The following is a 21,868-nucleotide window of genomic DNA, read 5'->3' as shown; positions in this document are numbered from 1 at the left end:
TATATGAATTCATAGTGTTTGTCTCTCTAATTTTATAATATACTATTTATTTACCATGATCATAAATATACCATGAATTGTTTTAATATAATGTCTTTAATCAGAATTCTAACCCCCAAGTAAATTGTCAACTTTCTGTAAAAAGTTATAGCTATTTTCCAGGAGTGTACTATGTAAGTATGTTCTCCCTGTAATGAACTTTCCTACCAAAGTGAACACTTTAAGCAAAATAAGTAGATACATTGAAACAATTTTTTTTTTTTTTTGGAGACAGAGTCTCACTCTGTCGTACAGGCTGGAGTGCAGTGGCGTGATCTTGGCTCACTGCAACCTCCACCTCCCGGGTTCAAGTGATTCTCCTGCCTCAGCCTCCCAAGTAGCTGGGATTACAGGTGTGTGCCACCACACTCAGATAATTTTTAGTATTTTTGGTAGAGACAGAATTTCACCATGTTGGCCAGGCTGGTCTCGAACTCCTGACCTCAAGTGATCCCCAGCCTTGGCCTCCCAAAGTGCTGGGATTACAGGTGTGTGCCACCACACCTGGCAGAAACAAGTTTTACTAAAATAATTTTCTCAATTTTTAATAATTTTAACTTTAATAAATTATGGTCTCAAGTTTTCTATGAGTAAATTATTTTATAATTACATCTAAAATTGAGAAGGCTATTAGAAAGCAGACATGAGTTAACAAATTATAGTAAACTTCTTACTCAGTGAGAGATATGAAAACTGAATGCATGTACCCAGCTTTAAAATGTATACTGTTGGCTTAAACACTGAAGATGTATGTAGCTGAGGAAGTATGTAGCTGGCTTAAAGACAAATTCTTACCTTGGTCTGATGCAAGGACTGTAATATTATATATGCCATTTCTGATGGTCTCTGCCTCTCTATCCAGGCTTCTGAAAACTCTGATTGATCCTGTATTTTCATCAATGGTGACCCACCCTGTTGGATCAGTTAATTTCTTATACCTGTTGGTAATGATGAATTAAAATAATAAAATTTATCATATGCTAAATTATAACAATGTAACAAAATAAGCTATAAATTTTAAAACTCAAATAGAATGGTAAGTACCTTATGCCACTGCTACTTCTTGTTTCTGGGTCATATGCTTTATATCCATTGCTTGTTGTTCCCACTGCTGCATTTTCATTCATGCGAACAGTCTGTATTGGAGGGTTACACTCAGGGCCCTCATCCTGATCCCGTACATTAACAGTAACTGTTGCTGTGCTCATGGCTGATCTTGAACTAGCCTCTCTGGAAAATGGAGCTTCATTAACTACACCAATTTGCAGGATCACCTGTTGCTTTTCTTCATAATTCAATGGCTACAAAAGCAAATGTATTGAAAAATCAGATGAACTCATTTAATATTTGGCAATGCTAACGAGTATATATAATGTTACATTTGGAAATATGTAAGTGCTGTGTTGGGAATAACCACGAGAATATGAAACACATATCCAGTGATATGGTTTGGCTCTGTGTCCCCACCCACATCTCATATCGAATTGTAATTCCCAATGTTGGGGGAGGGACCTGATGGAAGGTGATTGGATCACGGCAGTCGATTTCCCCATAGCTGTTCTCATGATAGTGAGTGAGTTCTCACATGATCTGATTGTTCAAAAGTGTGTAGCACATTCCCCTTTGTTATCTCTCTCCTGTTGCCATGTGAAGATGTGCTTGCTTCCCCTTTGCCTTCTGCCATGACTATAAGTTTCCTGAGGCCTACCTAGCCATGCCTCCTATACAGCCTGTGGAACGGTGAGTCAATTAAACCTGTTTTCCTTATAAACTATCCAGTCTCAGGTAGTTCTTTATAACAATATGAGAACAGACTAATACACCCAGAAATCCAGTGGCAGTGGAAAGAGAGGAGTCCTCCCACTGATTCAGTACTTGGGTAAAGCTGGCAAAAAAAAAGGACAGAAAATTGTTCTTCAATGGCAAATTTAAGATAAGTAGTATAACAGGTATTGATGAAGATTTCAGAGAGTTTTTTTTTTTTTTTTTTTGAGACGGAGTCTAGCTCTGTCTCCCAGGCTGGAGTGCAGTGGCGCCATCTTGGCTCACTGCAAGCACTGCCTCCCGGGTTCACGCCATTCTCCTGCCTCAGCCTCCCGAGTAGCTGGGATTACAGGCGCCCACCACCACACCCGGCTAATTTTTTGTATCTTTAGTAGAGACAGGGTTTCATCATGTTAGCCAGGATGGTCTCAATCTCCTGACCTCGTGATCCACCCACCTCGGTCTCCCAGAGTACTGGGATTACAGGCATGAGCCACCACGCCTGGCATTTCAGAGAGTATTTAATGAGGGTTCCTGGATGTTAATACATAAGATACTTCTTTAGGGGATTCATATTATAACCAATAGTTATTTGCTACACCATAAATTTTAGGACAGCTTGTCCTACCCTCCTAAGATGAATAAAATTATTTGTACCTGGTTTGAGGAAGAGAAAAAAATGGGTAAATTTTTAAAAAATGTTTTTAAGAGGAGAGAGACAAGAAAATACAAAGCTTATGGGCATCATATTTTCTTTTTTTATGTGTGTCTTCCATTCCAGTTCCTGTCTTAAAGACAGGAACACATTTAATAAAAGGTTTTATTTTATCTTGCCTGATACGTAGTTGTAATGAGAATTAGTGAAACCATGTCCCAGAAGACAGAAATTTTTTCAGGTCTTGGACTTCACACAGATAAATTTCCTTCTGAGAATACCAAGGATTGGAGGAGGGGTTAGGTGAAGAAAGAGGCAAGATTTAAAAGAAATTTCTTTGCTATTTTAAAATAGAGAAAATAATATAAAAACATCAGCTGATTTTCATCATTGTAAGGAAAATGGATTCATCATTTTTTAATCCATGCTCCTTGTGAATATATACAAAAGGAAAATGGCATAGACCCACTGTAAAACCATGTTCTAGTTAAAGATGCAGCAGAAATAAGTCTATAAATTTGTCCAAGGCCAAAGGAGCTCAGATTGCTTTATGCACTAACTCTGGCTCCTGGAATAGTATTAGAAAGAAGTTTTAGAAGTGTTTTCATCTTTGAATGATTGAGGATTTTCATTCTGAACCTGTATGCTAAGGATGTAATATATACTGAACATGATGAACAAACCTACGAATAACCTCTCCATGGGGCTGACCAAGAATAACTCTTCGTTTGGGAAATTCAGTAAGTAAGTGAAGCCTCCTTGGCCCAAACACAGAAAAACTGGGCTAGGAAAAGTCCGGAACTGTCCCAGTGGCATCAAAGCTGTGCTAGTTTTTGAACTGTTTAAAGATATTAGTTACAAAATAGATATTGTATTATATGGACTTTTAAAAAAAATCATGCCTGAACAAAAGATTATCAAAAACTAATATATTCTTTCCATTATATATGAAGAACAGAGCATTTACATTTACTTATATATCTATTTTATTCCTACATTTATCAGAATTCCTTTCTTTCCATTAAATTCTAGTATGCTATTCTATAATATTATAAAATACAAATAATGTTCTAATTTATTCTTACCTTAACTACACAGAGAATTCCTTCATTGGTTTTGGCATCTGTTACAATTTTAAAATTTCCATTTTCATTGCCCTTTAAAATGGTATAATTAGCTCTCCAATTAGCAGTATTCACTAAGTCCTTATCCTCAACAGTAACTCGTAAAATTTCCACATCAACTGTATTTTCTTCCACTGATGCCACATACTAAAATAATAAAAGCAAACAAAAAATTTCATTAGTAACTCTCACAAAAATAGAACACCATGTGAAGTAAATCCTATTCTTCTAATTTCCAAAGTACTATGTTTACATGATTAAAAACCCTAGCACTATACAACTTTTAATGTCATTGGGGTACTTCATTTGAAATCACGAGGGGTGGATGGGGATGTGCATTTTTTTTTCTTTTTCTTTTTTTTTTTTTTTTTTGAGACGGAGTCTCACTCTGTAGCCCAGGCTGCAGTGCAGTGGCCAGATCTCAGCTCACTGCAAGCTCCGCCTCCCGGGTTCACGCCATTCTCCGGCCTCAGCCTCCCAAGTAGCTGGGACTACAGGCGCCTGCCACCTCGCCCGGCTAGTTTTTTTTTTTTGTATTTCTTAGTAGAGACGGGGTTTCACCGTGTTAGCCAGGATGGTCTCGATCTCCTGACCTCGTGATCCGCCCGTCTCGGCCTCCCAAAGTGCTGGGATTACAGGCTTGAGCCACCGTGCCCGGCCTTTCTTTTTTTTTTTTTTTTTTCTTTTTTTTTTTGAGATGGAGCCTCACTGTGTCACCCAGGCCGGAGTGCAATGGCCCAATCTCAGCTCACTGCAACCTCCGCCTTCCATGTTCCGGTGATTCTCCAGCCTCAGCCTCCAGAGTAGCTGGGATTACAGGTGCCTGTCACCATACCCAGCTAATTTTTGTATTTTCTGTAGAGAGAGGATTTCACCATGTTGGCTAGGCTGGTCTCAAACTCCTGACCTCAGGTGATCCACCTGCCTTGGCCTCCCAAAGTGCTGGGATTACAGGCGTGAGCCACTGTGCCAGGCCAGAGATGTGCATATTAAACAATTAAAACTGGTCTATACATTTTTCTTTAATTAATATCATACACTTACAGAAGTACGAGTAAATGTTGGCAAGTGGTCATTTACATCATCAATATTAATGATACAAGTTGAAGTTGTCTGTAGACCAAAATATTGACCGTCCATGTCTTGTACTTTTATTTTCAACTGGTATTTGTCAATTAACTGAAAACAAAAAAAGAATTTAATTATTAGGTGAAAGCACCAACATTATAATTGAAATCTTACTTTACACTCCATAATTTTTTTGCACTAAGAATTTAAGAAGTACATTATTACATTTCACAGCATTCATGTATTAGAAGAATTTTCTCTCACTAGTAATTTTTCTTTTCTTTTCTCTCTCTTTTTTTTTCTGAGACGAAGTCTCACTCTGTTGCACAGGCTGGAGTGCAGTAGTGCGATCTTGGCTCACTGCAACCTCTGCCTCCTGGGTTCAAGTGAGGCAGGAGAATTACATTAGGAATTTTTAATCAACTTATGAAAATTGAATAGTTTCTCAAATTTCTAGTGCTATTAACTTACAGAATATAGAATCAGTTGGTTTTGTCTTTATTCAACAGAAAAAGAAGAGCTATTTTGCCATAAGTGCATTTAAAACTGCCTGGTAATTAATCAAAACCTTTCTCTCATAGCCAAAGTACATCCTTATGTTCAAAAATATAGATAGCAATGACTCTTATAATGGTCTTTCAATAAAACAATAAAATGAAATTTCTTCCTGCAAAAAATATAGATTTTAAGGGTTTATGTTACATTTATTAAGAGATCATTTAAATTGATATGAACATAAAGTTCTGGGGCTATGTAGTTTTTTCTTTCTGTGGAAAACAGAATCTGGCTCTTAAGGCTTTCAATTTATCAGATACTGTTGAAAACTCATCACTACCTTAAAAAATGTTTTTAGGCCGGGCGCGGTGGCTCAAGCCTGTAATCCCAGCACTTTGGGAGGCCGAGACGGGCGGATCACGAGGTCAGGAGATCGAGACCATCCTGGCTAACACGGTGAAACCCCGTCTCTACTAAAAAATACAAAAAACTAGCCGGGCGAGGTGGCGGGCGCCTATAGTCCCAGCTACTCGGGAGGCTGAGGCAGGAGAATGGTCTAAACCCGGGAGGCGGAGCTTGCAGTGAGCTGAGATCCGGCCACTGCACCCCAGCCTGGGCGACAGAGCAAGACTCTGTCTCAAAAAAAAAAAAATGTTTTTAAACATCTAAAGCATTTAAATATTTTAAAGTGTTTCTCCTTATAACTTTCATTTATCATAAGTGATTGAGATATGGGAGGATTAAAAACAATACAGTAATAATTCTTTCCGGACCGAGCATTAGGAGACTTGGGTTCTATTTCCAACTCCAAAAATAAGAGACACAATCTTGGGCAATTGGAAAATTCACTTTGTCTAGGTTTCTTCTTCTATAAGACGGTAATGCTTACCTTTCCCACCTAGTTTATCTCTTTTCATAAGACAAAATAGTATGTTAAAATCTATCCTCACCTTCTACCTAGAATGTTCAGCCTTCTCTTACAAAGATTCCTCACTTAATTCCATCACCTCTGAAACTTTCCTTTCCTCAGGCATTATCTAAAATAAAACCAAATTTTCTCTTGATCTTCCTGCTTTTTACACACGTAATTTTCCAAATTTACTCCTCCCTCATAACCAATCACATGTGTAGACTTGAAAAATAATGGCCTTATTTCAACTGAAAAATTTTAAAACATCATGCTACTGTACTTTCAAGAAGGAATGCATATTTTGTTTTTAGTGAACTAAAATTTATTGGAAATAATTAACTGGCTAATGAAACAAGGAAATGAAGTTTGATACCCTAAGTATTAACTTGTGCTATCTTCAGGTGGAAGAGAAATTTAAAGGGACTAAAAGGTTGTAGGCAACTGAAGAAAACTGTAATCAAAAAGTTACTAGAGAGCACCACTGGGTAAACTCCTTCATTGGACAAGTGTTTTCAACTGATTCTTTCAGAAGAATCTATTCAAAGAAAAGCACTTCTGTGGTTGTTTGGTTTGGGAGCTGAACAAGCTGTTGAGTTGTTTCCCCCGCCCCCTCCCGCCCGCATAGAACACTGTTTTCACATAGACATCTATGGCTATTCAGACTATAGTTTTATGAAGGCATTTTGTAAAACATAAAGTTAATCTGTCACTTCAGGGAAAACAAATATTTGTTGCCAATGATAAATTGGAGTTTTCAAACAAAAATGAGAATCTTGGAAAACCTTTATCAACCAATGTGATATCAATGGAATTAAAGAGGTGATCTTTTTGATATTATTTAATGGAATGTGTCAATATTTGGAAGCTCTGCATTACTTAATGAACCAATATTTTCCAAATGACCAATGCACAATATAGAATGATATATTGGTAAAATGGTAGCTCACAGCGTAAGATAGAGCAATGGATTTTAATGTAATAAACTACAAAAGGCCATTGGTGAGGCTTCAGAGTCCACATTACCAAAAACATTTAGGAATCTAGCTACTCCTTGTCAAGTTTTCATATAGTATCAAAGAATAATATCCACAATGATCTGTAATTATCATTAAAATACTCCTCTCTTTTCTAACTTTATATCATGTCAGATTGCCTTTATGTATGCTTCAGCTAAAACTACACATTGTAACAGACTAAATGCAGAAGGAGATATGAGAATCCACCTGTCTTCAGCAAAATATTAAAAACATTTGGGAAAACGCATAACGATGTCACTCTTCCCACTAAATTGTACTATTTTGGGAAATGTACTTATTTTGTAAGTACAAAAAGAAAAATAAGTGTAACAATTTTTACTGTTATAAGAATTTTAACTGTTAACATGTAATTAATTTATTATTTTTAATATTTAAATTAATGTATAATTTAAACTTTCCTTAGTTTTAAACATTAATGAGGTAATATAGATAAATACAACTAGATAAATAAAAGATCTTTGGGATTTTCAACAATATTTAACATTGTTAAGGGATCTTGAGATTAAAGCTTTTGAGAACCACTACCCTAATCCATGAGGGATAGAGGAAGGAAGAGAAAATTAATCTGAAGATTTAAGATTTAAGAATCAAATAAAATACCTGATAAACATCTATTACTGTATTTTAAGATTAAGGATTATAAATATAGTAAATAAGGATACAGAAATTGCTATAAGAATTTAGATGAATAATGCTTCATGGAGGAGGTAATAGTTGAATAACTAAGTGAATGAATTACCAAGCTAGGGTATTGCAGTAGAAAGAGACAGAATATAGATATAAAACAATCTAGGAGGTAAAAACATGCTTTGGGAAGTGATGTGATTCAGGTGGGCCAAGAGACATCAAATACAATTTGGAGACCATGACTCCAAGGTGACAATAGTAAATGATTAATAGAGAAAGAATATATAAATGTCTTTTTAACTAGAAAACATAGAAAGGAAGATATGTTTAGAAGAAAGAAGACAAGTTAAATTTTAGATTTATTACACCTTAGGTACCCGTCAGACATCAAATCAAGATTTCTAGCAGTTGATTGAAAATGGGAAACCAGAGATTAGAGAGACATAAACTGTCTTTTCATCCATGTAAGTGGTAGAATGTAGATGAGATTGTTGAAAAGATGATAACAAATTTCTGCATATATTTAAAAGGTTCACTTTTCATATTTGACATTTTGTTTTAATACTGTAAATACGTTTATATTAGGAAATTTGATTGTATGAAACATACAATTCAGAAAAGAATGAATTAGCAGTTCAAAACCAGCATACTCCAAGGTTATTTAGTGATCTCTATTAACATATATAAAATAATAATGTTTCTAAAACAAGATTCACAACACACTTTTCAAAAACACATCTACAGGAGTTATACAGGTACTATTGAACAGCCACGTCATAATCAGGTTTTATTAATGTTTACGTTACCTCTCTGTCTAGCTGAGATGATGTTGTGGTGATCACACCTGTAGTTGGATGCATAGAAAATAGGGTGGGTGATGGTGGCACCTGCCCAATGATGGAGTACTTCAGGCGTGTGTGCATCGTGTCAGGCTCATCTTTGTCAGTTGCACACACTTGTCCCACAGTAGTGCCTACAGAAGAAAAGTCCTTTTTAATCTCCAAAACATTTGCATGTTCTATGATCCCTTTATTTCATTCCTCTTCACCCACCTCAAAAAAGCTCTGGACCACATTATTACATAGCAAAGTCATCGCTTTTATAAATGTACAGACCTCTCCATACAATATCACTTCCTTTCAAATATTCTGGCATACTAGCATTTTCGAATTGGGTGATCATATTCATATTTACTGTATTTAATGTATGATTTTATAAATGTCGGTACTATCCCTCCACATATTTTCAGACTAAACAATTCTGATTATTCTATAACCTTTCTCTGTTTGTAAGCCTGTGCATAGATTGATCATAGGAGTCAGTTTTCTCTAAAACTGCATGGTTCACTTAGACCTTTCTAGAGAAAATCTCCAAAACTGCATTCTGACTTTTAGCTAAAACAGACCATTTTCACAGGACTGAGAAAATGCTTGTATTATTCTCAGTGACTTTAATAATCACGCCCAGAATACTGGCAATCATTTAATCCTAGAGAACATCCATACATATCTTTAAGACTACATCTCCAATTAGTGAAAGACTTATTCTTTTTGGGCTGTGTTCTCTTACATCCATCCTTCCATAGGACAACAGCGTAACATTTATTAACTCCTATTTGATAGACACTGTGCTTGGCATTCGCTGTGTATTGAGCTTCACTTAATCTTCTTAACAATCTGGCATACTGATAACCCATTTTACAGATGAAGAAATTAGACTTGCCAAGATTAGGAAATTTGCCCAGGGTCACACAGCTAGTGAAACGCAGAGTAAAATTCCACCCAGAGTCCATTATTCTTGCCGCTGGGATATGCTGCTTCCCAATGGACATAGTGAAACTAAATGTATGAACTGAAACACAGTTAATTTGCCATATATTGATCAAGGAGGTACTCACCCACTCTGCAATTTTCAAAAATTGTAAAAGTATAAGTTTCTTCTGTAAAAATTGGGTAGTTATCATTTTCATCCTCTATTTTGATTATTAGAGGCAATGGAAGTTCTGGCGTATACCCATCTGGAGTTGTTGCAAAGGCAATTATCTGTGAAAAGAGTAAAATAAGGAGAAAAATGAAAATAATCTTTAAAATGAGGTATGCTTCAAATTCACTTTGGCTTTAATTTGGAGACTGTTCAGAATTACAGTGTGAGTCTCACCATTTGTTATTGTTTTGGGATATGGATATAATTTTAATGCCAAAGAGGTGCCTAATTTCATGATTTAATATAGCATTTTATGTTTAAATTTACCTGTTTAAATTTATCAAAGATAATTTTAGTTTCTTCATTATTGCTATGCTGTTGTTCATGAGTGTAACAATTTTTACTGTTATTTTCCCAAACAGCCTTGAAGACTCTTTTGTTTTGATTTGTTTGAAAGGTTCAGGTGCATGGATTTCAAATACAACTTTCTGGATCCTTCTGAACTTGGGATCCTGTAGGATTACAAATTCTCCAGGTATAGTTAACGGGGATATTATCCTATTTTCAACTAATGAGGACTGTAGGCATATCAATAGTTACATTTGGGTAGGTCTTTTCAAAAGAATTTTTAATTTAAAAAGTGTGAATCAGAAATGAAGCAAATGAATGGTGGTAAATTGTGGTGGAATACAGTTTGATTTTTTTGTTTTTACAATATGAATTTCAATACCGATTTTCTCATAACAGCTATCATAAAAAGGCCAGAACATCCTAGGTACTTAGAAGGCCAGGCCATGGCAATTCTAAACCTAAATACTTTATTCAAAGTTTGCCTATCTTATTTGATTGATTTGTTCTTCTAATGAATAATTAATTCATCCAAAATAGAAATAAAATAATTAAAACCAACTTAAGCAAAATGACCAAGTCCTGTTGGGAAATCAAACCAGCATTAGGTTAAATTCTTTCATATTAACTCGCTTTCCAGCAAAGGAAGTTAACCAGATGATTAAAGGACTGAGTAAGCTTAGGTAAGCACTGTCACACTCCCTACCTGCTCCCCATAAACTAACGTTCTCCCTTTGCCAAGGTACTGAGGTTTACTTAATGACTGAACCTCATTTACCTCCTATGGTATCTCCATACTATAAAGAGGTTCACAGATTTTTGTGTGCCAACTAAGTAACTGTTCTTGGCTGGGCATGGTGGCTCAGGCCTGTAACCCCAGCATTTTGGGAGGCCGACATGGGCAGATCACCTGAGGTCAAGAGTTTGAGACCAGCCTGGCCAACATGGTGAAACCCCATCTCTACTAAAAATACAAAAAGTTAGCTGGGCATCATGGCGCATGCCTGTGATCCCAGCTACTCAGGAGGCTAAGGTGGGAGGATCACTTGAACCCAGGAGCCAGAGACTGCAGTGAGCAGAGATTACACCACTGCACTTCAGCCTGGGTGACTAAGGCAGACTCTGTCTCAAAACAAACAAACAAACAAACAAACAAAAAACTGTTCTTCAAAGTGGTACTTTTGTGGGGGAAAAAATAAATAGTAAAACCATAATACCAGGAACAATCTAATGGAATGTAATATTATTTATTCCATAAAAATATTTTTTGTTTCAAGTCAATTCTGTGCTATTAGGGAGTAGCCAGAGCACTGGTGATAAACTCAGAAAACAGAAAAGGTTAAATGAATTGCAAATGAGAGATAAAATGGCCAAGCATCATCATTACTAATACAGGACACACGCGGGCGCCTGTAGTCCCAGCCATTCGGGAGGCTGAGGCAGGAGAATGGCGTGAACCCAGGAGGCGGAGCTTGCAATAAGCTGAGATCGCGCCACTGCATTCCAGCCTGGGGGACAGAGCAAGACTCTGTCTCAAAAAAAAAAAAAAAAAAAAATACAGTACACACATTGTAGACTTTACCTCAAAAGATTCATACTGCTCACGATCTACAGCACGAGTACAATACAAGTTTCCGGTGTCTCTCTCCACATAAAATAAATTCCGAGGTTCTTGGTCAACTCCAGGACCTCTTATGGAATAGTATATGGTATAGTTTTGGGCTGTGTCAGATTGAACCTAGAAAGTAGATAATATATACATGAGACAAATCTTTACTTCAGCAGAACTTTTATCTATATATTTATGAAATCTCATTGCCATTTTATTAGTTTAAATAATTGCCCTTATTATTATTATGTATATATATAAAAAAAACAGAATAAGAAAGTCCAATTGAGAAATTTTAAGAGCAAGGCATGAGTAAAATAATGTAGTGCATCTTAGTTCTCCAGAATAACTAAGGGAATATTTGACAGGATAGATGGTGTCTATACATGGAAAAAACACTTGAGACTTTTCCTGTCTTAGAAAGCAAAGTATTCTGAGCATGGAAAATTATTCTGTTGTCAATGTTTTAAAAAACTGAGTTTTTATTATATGTAACGTAACATTTAAGAATAGAGTTTAAAGTGTACTGTCTGCAGGGCAAAAATGTGGACAATAATTTCCTTAATGAGTTTTTTGTTCTTTGCCAACATCTTCCTTATAGGAACTGAGTGGAAAAAAAAATATGAGTGAGAATAGAAATGGAATAATATTTTGGAATGTGTAATATTCTGATCTTTGATTCAAAAAGCAAATTTCCTCCAAGCTGTGTTCATCCACTCAGTAACATCCTGACTATCTTTATATCAGGATAACAGACACAACTGTTTTCTAAAGATTTCTCAATTTTAATATGCTCTTCTCTCAGCTGTATTAAACTTGTTGGTGGGGTATAAAAAGGATTCTCCCTTGCTATGTCAAGAACTGAGGGAAAATAAACCAAAGTCATAGACTGAATGTAGTAGCCACTAGTAGTGGAAGAAGATAAGAAGGCTTGCTGGAGTTTCTACTGAAAATTTTAAAAAGACAGAGAAAAAGAGCCAGGCATGCTTAGCTCATGCCTGTAATCCTAGCATTTTGGGAGGTTGAGATGGGAGAATCATTTCAGCCTAGAAGTTCAAAACCAGCCTAAGCAATATAGTGAGATCTCATCACTACAAAAAAAAAGAGAGAGAGAGAAAGAAAGAAATGTGGATCCAGTGTGATTTCAGATGTAGATTCAAGAACAAGAAATAGAAAGATAGAAGGGCCTATGTGTCTTCCTCCTTCGTGGCATTTGGACTTTCATCCAATTTTCTCCTTTATTATGAAAGAGAGTTTTGGGTTTTCTAGGCTATTCCTAGGCTTGGCGATACCCTTGCTGATATGATAATTCATTAAGGAACCATGTGTTTGAGTGCTACAGTTTTATGATGGCCTTTGCAAGCTGAACAAAAGTATATGCAAGTATAAAGAGATATATTTATACCCTTGTATGGAAACATATTATACACGTACTCATTCACTCATATATTTATACACAACTATTATAAATAACTTCATACTCAGTGTCATAATGGTTAGTGATGGAAACTATAGACTTCCACAGCAGAAAGAAAGAAAACTGTACCTGTTGAAGGAAAAGTGGAAAAGGACCCAAGGAATTTTCTAGCATCGAACAAGGAATGGGAGCCCATCTTCTCTTGGCGCGCCTTAGAACTGTTTCTTTAGTTTGTCTTTTCTTTAGGACCTCAATTCATAAGACAGGAAAAAAATAATAAAGTCAATGACTACTTTATTCTCAAACATTAAACAATGACACATCTTTCTCCTCTCATGAGGATTAGCTGGGGAGGGGTGAGACCGTGGGAGTGTTTGAAAACCAAACTAAACATCAACACTGCAAAAAGATAATGAAGAAGTAACTGTCCTAACTGTTATCACAACAATCCTCTTGGGAAAATGATTTGGTGGAAATATGGAAGAAAGAGAGATGGAACTGGAAGCCTAGAAGCAAAACTGAAAAAAAAATTACTGTTGCCACAATGCCATGCAAAAACAGGGGAGAGAGATATGCAAAGAAAATAAGTGTGTATGCGCCCTTCTAAATTTAGCACAAGCAACTTCCACTCACCAGCAACTAGGCAGAGCCAGGGAACCAACAGAGAGATCTGTGTCAGAATGAGGAGAGAAACACGGTGACAACTCTCAAACTGCTGCAGTGAGGAATGGCTAATGGTTGAATAAAAATTATTTTGATCTTGGGTGTCACAACACAATAGCATGCATGTGGTCCAAACCTCCTCCTAAAATAATCATCATGTTTTAAGACCACAGGTTATGCTAAAATGAATGCAAAAAAAAAAAAGAAAATCTTTTCTTTTCTTTATCCAGAGTTTCAAAACTTGTTGTTAGAAATCCATTCTACGGTAAAGCTCAAAAAAAAAAAATGCGCTTTGTGTCTAATCTCACATTCCCATGCTGTACCTTATCCCAATTTCTCATTTTATGTCCCAAAAGAAAAGGAATGACAACCCGAATGAACCATGTTGCACAGCCCTTTTCCTTTTAAACACTGTGAAGCTGACTCATGGTTTTCATTCTTTTTGAAGCCAAACTATACCATATCCTTTCTGATTTCATATCTTCCCTGGCAATGTCAGTTATGTCTGAAGAAAAGACATCATTTCTTCATTTATGTAGCCTTGTATACCTTTGTTTGATGCTCCAAAAAGACAAATATTTTCTTCTTTTCTTGGTTCTCAGTGTTGGAAAGTAATATGGTAAAACTTCTCTTCTCCGAGGACAATAGAATAGAATTTGTTGTATAGACTGAACCATCTTCCAAAATTTGGAAGTCAGGATCACTTGAATGAATTAGATTTGCAGCTGTAAAGCACTCTTTCAGGTTAACTGTAGAAAATATGCACAGCAATCATTTTTAAAGTAAAACATAGGATATAGTTTTAACAGTAATGTATGCATGTGGGGAGAGCCAAAAACTTAAAATTAATTATACTGGCACTTGTAAATTTTTGCAAGGACACATAAAACTGTATGGTGTATTAAGTTGTGCTTAAACACGTACATCACTTTTAATACTTACTTAACATTCTCTTAAAGAAGAGACATTTGCTCTGAAGTAAACATATGTGAAGTCCAATGTTTGAATATTTAAATCAAAACCAAAAAGTGTTTTCTTTATCAACAGAAATCAGCCATACAGTAATACCTAAGTACACCTGAAGTTACACAGAATCTAGCAGCTAAAATCTGCATTTACTAAACGGAACTATTACTAAATTCTTTACATCTATTGCCAAGCAGTCATCACATTTTATGCTTTCATTGGTTTGATCTTTTCTCACAGTTATGTGAAATAATTTAATTGATCAAAAATAATATGTGAAAGTAAGTACAATACAGAGTGAAATCTTTAAGAATAAAAATCCAAAAACAGTACCTTTAAACTAAAAAAAATATTTTCAATACTATTTGCCAATTTTTTAGAGGCATGTTAAATGTCTTTATCTTTCCTCTAATGTAAATGTTAATAATTATTACTCAAGTGAAATATTTTTATCAACTTCGTATAATCATGTTTTCCAAAAATAACAATATTCCTTTCATTAGAATGACACCACATGTATTACAAATGATAATATACTACGTTAGTTTTATCTACTAGTTCCAGCGGAGTTATCATTCTAAAAATTACACTAATTTTAAAATATCACAGCGAATCAGGGTTTATTTTGTGTGTGAGTGTTCTTATTTTATTTTGAGTTCCAGGGTACATGTGCAGGATGTGCAGGTTTGTTACATAGGTAAACACGTGCCACGTTGGTTTGCTGCACCTATGAACCCATCATCTGGGTATTAAACCCAGCATGCATTAGCTATTTCTCCTGATGCTCTCACTCTCCCAGAACCCCAAACAAGCCCCAGTGTGTGTTGTTCCCCACCCTGTGTCTACATGTTCACATTGCTCAGCTGCCACTTATAAGTGAGAACATGCAGTGTTTGATTTTCTGATCCTGTGTTAGTTTGCTGAGGATCATTGCTTCCAGCTCCATCCATATCCCTGCAAAGGACAAGATCTCGTTCCTTTTTATGGCTGCATAGTATTCCATGGTGTATATTTACCAGAGCAAATCAGGATTTATTACAAATTTTAGGGCTTCCTTACCTCTACCAATAAGTTTCTCAGCATCTAGTTTGGAGGGAACATACAATGTCACATTTTTGCAGGCATCACTGGCAAATATTAAAATCTAAAAAATGAAAAAAATCAAATATGCATAAAAAGAAACCTTTAATGTGTATACCACTTATATAAATTATAAATTTATATATTATATACACAAAAAAGCATGTAATACTTATATAAATGTTAATTATATTACAATTGATTGACTACACTAATTAAATATTAATTTTAAAATATTTAATTAAACAGAAATACATGAATTTATTTTTTTTGTAGTCTTTTTTTTAATTATACTTTAAGTTCTAGGGTACATGTGCACAACGTGCAGGTTTGTTACATATGTATACTTGTGCCATGTTGGTGTGCTGCACCCATCAACTTGTCAGCACCCATCAACTCATCATTTACCTCAGGTATAACTCCCAATGCCATCCCTCCCTCCTGCCCCCTCCCCGCAATAGGCCCCGGTGTGTGATGTTCCCCTTCCCATGTCCAAGTGATCTCATTGTTCAATTCCCACCTATGAGTGAGAATATGCGGTGTTTGGTTTTCTGTTCCTGCGATAGTTTGCTGAGAATGATGGTTTCCAGCTGCATCCATGTCCCTACAAAGGACACGAACTCATCCCTTTTTATGGCTGCATAGTATTCCATGGTGTATATGTGCCACATTTTCTTAATCCGGTCTGTCACTGATGGACATTTGGGTTGATTCCAAGTCTTTGTTATTGTGAATAGTGCTGCAATAAACATACGTGTGCATATGTCTTTATAGCAGCATGATTTATAATCCTTTGGGTATATACCCAGTAATGGGATGGCTGGGTCATAGGGTATTTCTAGTTCTATAATTATATGTGATTTATATAATTATAAATCACTTTATAAAATTATCAAAATAAAAACATTTTGGAGAAAGAAATCAAGACAAAAGTATATGAAGGGGAAGAATAAAAAAACATACTGAGTTCTAGCTTCCTCCTGCAAAAAGCTTGTAAACTCAAAGAATTATGTATGCTCTTCAGCTTTGTTTCCTATACTGTAAAATGGATGTAATAATAACTTCACTGATTAGCTCAGTGCATACAGTGACGATCCAACAACAGCCTATGTGAGAGAGTGTTGAAAACTATCAGGAAGGCAGCACAGGTATATCCATAGGAAAGAGAAAACCAAATTTACTGAGGCAGCAAACTGTTTCAAACTGTTTAAAGACAAACATTAACTTGTTGCCATGAAGTGATGTGGAGAGTATTTATGTGTTACTCCACACGATAGGCACATAACTTTGAAATATACAATTATTTTGAAGGTGTATCTTCTCATAAATAAAAGTTAAGTTCATTTTACAAAATAATTTACTTAAATTTTTTTAATGGTTTAGTGATTCATGGTGAACCAAGTCCAATGCAACGTATACATAAACACACTGAAATTTAATTTTGTTCTGACTGAAACTTTACAATGGATGTTTCTCAAAGATTCACATTCTTTTTTTCTAGTTTTACAAACATCTTTGACCAAAAGCAAGACAGTTAACTAGCATTTACACTGTTACTTACAAAGTTTATAAACATAAACTAAAATCATCAAAATTTGGATGGAAATGTTTATTTTTAATATATATTAAAGACCCTTTGATTATCCAGTTTTAATTACACTTGAAGGATCGAATAAAGCAGAGGTTGTGTTTCATTTGGAGTGTTGGGAGAGACACAATAAAGACATTCATTTTGAACTGGAAATTAAATGATATGAAGAATTTTCACTGGCTGCATAGCCAAGAGAGAATAGGAGTAGAATCAGATGATTCTGAAGATTCCAGCTAAAGGTGATTGGAAGAATACATTCACTTATTCATTCAACCAACATTTACTGGTTGCTTACTAAGTGCTAAACAGATTCAATGGCGAAAGCCGTGAACAAAGCCAAGTCCTTGCCTCAGAAAGATTACATGATAATAAGCAAAAGAAATACACAAATGCACAAATGTCACACAATGCCAAGGCAGCAAGAGATAAATGTCATGACAAAAATAAAGCAGGGAGAGAGGGTGACAACAAGAATACCTGAGTGTATATGAAGTGAGGAACTAGGAAAGAGTCTTCCAGGTGGGGCAAGAACCAGAGTAAAGACCCTGGAAGGAGACTTGTGTATTGCAGGAACAAGGTGGTCACAGTAGCAGAGCACAGTGAGGGAAGAGTGATAGGAGAAGAAAACAAAAGGACAGTCAAGGGCATATGATGTAGGGTGGAAAAGGTCATGGTAAGGAGTACAGATTTTGTTCTGAGTGCAAAGAGAGGCAACAGCATGATGAAGCTGTGGACTCGCATAAACTGATATTTATACAGAATCACTCTACTAGTTACGTGGAAAATAGGTTATAGAAGAGTAAGAGTGGAAGCCAGGAGACCGATGGGGAGACTACAGCAGGAATCTAAGACTGGGGTAATTGTTACTTGGGCTAAGGTAATAATGATGGAGAAGATGAAAAATGGTTGGATTACGACAATTCTTTGAATAACAGTATCTTGGACACCCATCCATTCATGCATGAATTCAACAAATACTTATTGAATGTGTATTATGTACCACATACAGAGCAGTAAACATGGTGCTCATGAAACATTCAGTCTAAGAGTAAGACATATTTGTAATTTCAACAAAGTAAGACGAATGTAATGATAAGGAAGTACAGGGAGCTACAGGAGAGCAGAGGAAATAGTGATGTCTAAAAGCCGGGTGAGGTCACCTGAAGAGCGGCTACAAGCGAGATAGGCTAAGAGGAGGCAGAGCTTAAATGCTGCAAACAAAAGAATGGCATATGTGAAGGCCCAGAGATGGCACAGACCTGAAGAAGAAATCGGGAATGGTTGATATGTGTACCAGAGCGGGGGCAGAAGTTTAACATGGGCTCAAAGAAGTGGGTGTGGGCCAAATTTTGAACGGCATTAGCAAAGTACATGGATCTTTTTTCCCAATGATAATAAGAAACAAAGACTTACTTTAAGCAAATAAATTAAGTAAGCAGCTTTATGTTTGAATGTGATAGATCTGTCCAATGTGGAGAATGGAAATAACTGTCATTTCCAACAATAACAGGTTAGGTAATTAAGAAAAACCTATGCCAAAACTGATTAAAAATGATGCATAACATTTTTCAAACATCCTAAAGCATCAAAGAGCTACTACAATAGCAAGCAACTGCTACGCCAAAAACTGAAGATAAAGCTGGAACACAGAGTGGTAAGAGGAACTCAGGAACAACTTCTGATCTGCAAAGATCTGACTCTGCTTTGTTGGCCTCTGGAGAGGAGAATGAAATCAAAGCACAGGGCCCACCTAAAATCTAAGAGGATCCACTCCACATTAATCTGGGACCCTAATGCTAAATCCTCATTACAAATTTGAGCCAGAAGTAAACTGGCCCTTGCGTGGATCTGTGATCCACACTCACATCTTTTGCTTGGTCCAGAAACTTCAAGCCATGAATTTAAAGAAGGCTTGACATGTGATCACCATCATAGATGCGGAAAGGCACTTGACCAAATTCAATAACCATTCTTATTTTTTTTAGTCTCAAAAAATAAGAATTGATAAGTACTTTTGCAATGCGATCTTTATAAATTATAACACAACACAAATGGGAAAGCACTAGAAGCATCCAATTAAACTCAGAAACAAGATAGGCTTTCCAAGGTCACCATATATAGTTTATATTATATTAAAGGTATATTTGCAAGAGAAGGATATTAGATAGGAAGATGTAAAAAAAAAAAAAAAATCTCTGCATTTGATATGACTGTTTACCTGGAAAACCCAAGCAAATCAACCAATACATTACTATAAAACAAGAAGAGACTTAAGTAAGGAAGCAGAAATAACCATGAAAATATGGCAATCATTAGTCTTCATACCCATAAACAAAACCAGTCAGATAATATAAGAAATCATTTTCCACTTTGGGAGGCCGAGGCGGGAAAATCACGAGGTCCGGAGATCGAGACCATCCTGGCTAACACGGTGAAACCGTGTCTCTACTAAAAATCCCTATACGAAAAAAAAAAAAAAGACATTAGCCAGGCATGGTGGCAGGCACCTGTAGTCCCAGCTACTCGGGAGGCTGAGGCAGGAGAACGGTGTGAACCCAGAAGGTGGAGCTTGCAGTGAACAGAGATTGGGCCACTGCACTCTAGCCTGGGCAACAGAGCAAGACTCAGTCTCAAAAAAAAAAGAAATCATTTTCAAAAGCAATTAAAAGTTGAAATGCCAAGAGTAAATTTAACAAGAAACATGTAAAGCCTATTTGAAGGAAACCTGAAAACATTTCTGCAGGGCAGAAAAGTACACTTGCAAAAAAAGAAAGACAAAAATCAATAGCATATCTATATCAATTCTTGCTAAGTTAAATTACAAATTTTTGATATTAATAAAAACCTCAATAAAATTTTCTCTGGAACTAAACAAGCTGATTTAAAAAGCCATAAGGAAAAAATAAAAAATTAAGATAGGAAAATTATTTTTTGAAAAGCAATGAAAGGCTATCAACCCTAGCAGATATTACAAATCATAAAATCTCAACAATTAAATGAATATGGTACTGGCATATGAATAGAACGATATTTGAAGCACAGGTATTAGAAAAGAGGTAAAACAATTTGTATTTGCATTCTATATGACTGCATAAAGTCCCGAAAAGTTGTAACCTTTTATTACACCCACCAACAATTTATGAGTCAACCACATTCTTGCCTACATAGCATGTTGTTGAACTTTTGGGTGTTTGCCAAGTGTGAAATGGCATTTCAATGCAATTTTTATTCATATTTTATTATGAGTGAGGTTGACATATTTTTATAACTTAAGAGCCATTTTACTACTTTATGGATACTGTTACATCTATGTTGCACTTTTTCTTCTTGAGTTACAAGAGCTCTTTATGTATTAGATTAACCTTTTAAATATGACTTAAGAATATTTTTTCCAGTTTATCAATCACCTTTTGACTTTGCTTGTGGTGTTTTTGGTTGGTTAGAGTTGTTTTTTCGCCATGAAGAAGTATGTATATATGTACTCTCATATAATTGATTTTCTCAATTGTGATAAATTGGCTTTCGAAATCTAAGTCATAACTAGGCCTCATGGGCTCCAAATTTATGTAACAATTTATTATGTTTTCTTCTATTATCTGTAGGGAATCATATTTTACATTTAAATCTTTCATCTCTGGAATTTTCTGTGGTGTTCTGAATGAAGCATAGATTCAATTTATCTTTACACCTATATATATATATATATATATCCTCGATCATGTGACATCTATCATAAAATAGTTTTCTGTCTAGTAATATACAACATTTACGGAGAGAAGGACAAAATCTAACAAAATTAAGCACTTTTTTTTTTTTTTTGACAGAGTGCAGTGGTGCGATCTCACTGAAACCTCCACCTCCTGGGTTCAAGTGATCCTCCCACCTCAGCCTCCCAAGTAGATGGGATTATAGGCATGCACCACCATGCCTGGCTAATTTTTGTATTTTTTGTAGAAAGGGGTTTTTGTCATGTTGCCCAGTCTGGTCTTGAACTCCTGAGCTCAAGTGATCCTCCCACCTCAGGCTCCCAAAGTGCTGAGATTTACAGACGTGAGCTACTGCACCTGGCCTAATTTACACTTTTATTTGTAAATCCCATTATTGGTAATCTATCCTACTGATACACCTGCCCATATATGAAATGACATACATTCAAGTTTATTCATTGTGACATTATTTGTAATAGCAGAAGTGACAGATACAAGTGAATAGACCCATGAGCTGTCTTTGAATGTAGATTTAATGGAACTTGATGGATTAAGGAAGGGGAGCTGTGAGAAAGAAAAAACAAACAGCTTTCAGACTTCCTACTTGAGGAACAGGCATATGGTACTGACACATATTGAAATACAGGACACTAAAAGAAAAACAACATTGTTTGGGAAGATAAAAAATGTGTCACACATCACAGTCAGTAGAGTGATACAAAGGACTATTGTTCAACGAAGACATCTGAACTAGCAATATTAATTTAGTGTATGTTGGCAACTGTGTGATATTTTAAGCTATAAAAGTGGATTAAATGCCCTAGGGAAAGACGGTAGATTCCAAA

At 35.8% G+C, this 21,868-nt stretch overlaps 1 protein-coding gene across 7 annotated transcripts in view; it reads right to left on the bottom strand.

Moving 5' to 3' along the window:
- LOC105468116 (desmocollin 2) overlaps positions 1-21,868 on the bottom strand; it is a 37,860-nt gene that overhangs the window by 12,950 nt on the left and 3,042 nt on the right. For 4 of the 7 annotated variants that reach the window (XM_011718135.2, XM_011718151.2, XM_011718127.3 and 1 more), the window contains exons 2-11: positions 15,705-15,789; positions 14,229-14,428; positions 13,146-13,265; positions 11,573-11,728; positions 9,617-9,761; positions 8,526-8,692; positions 4,627-4,761; positions 3,544-3,729; positions 1,084-1,340; positions 835-977 (exon numbers count right to left, since the gene is read on the bottom strand). In XM_011718135.2, coding sequence (XP_011716437.2) covers positions 835-977; positions 1,084-1,340; positions 3,544-3,729; positions 4,627-4,761; positions 8,526-8,692; positions 9,617-9,761; positions 11,573-11,728; positions 13,146-13,265; positions 14,229-14,428; positions 15,705-15,789 — 1,594 coding nt within the window. Of the gene's footprint in view, positions 1-834; positions 978-1,083; positions 1,341-3,543; positions 3,730-4,626; positions 4,762-8,525; positions 8,693-9,616; positions 9,762-11,572; positions 11,729-13,145; positions 13,266-13,649; positions 13,687-14,228; positions 14,429-15,704; positions 15,790-21,868 lie in introns of those variants that run through there. The other 3 variants (XM_071085504.1, XM_071085506.1, XM_011718159.3) reach the window with 2 other exon arrangements.

The sequence above is a fragment of the Macaca nemestrina genome, chromosome 19 (genome assembly GCF_043159975.1).
Source record: "Macaca nemestrina isolate mMacNem1 chromosome 19, mMacNem.hap1, whole genome shotgun sequence".
Taxonomy (NCBI): domain Eukaryota; kingdom Metazoa; phylum Chordata; class Mammalia; order Primates; family Cercopithecidae; genus Macaca; species Macaca nemestrina.
Note: the sequence above shows the minus strand (reverse complement) of the source record. Positions and strands in the feature narration are given on the sequence as shown.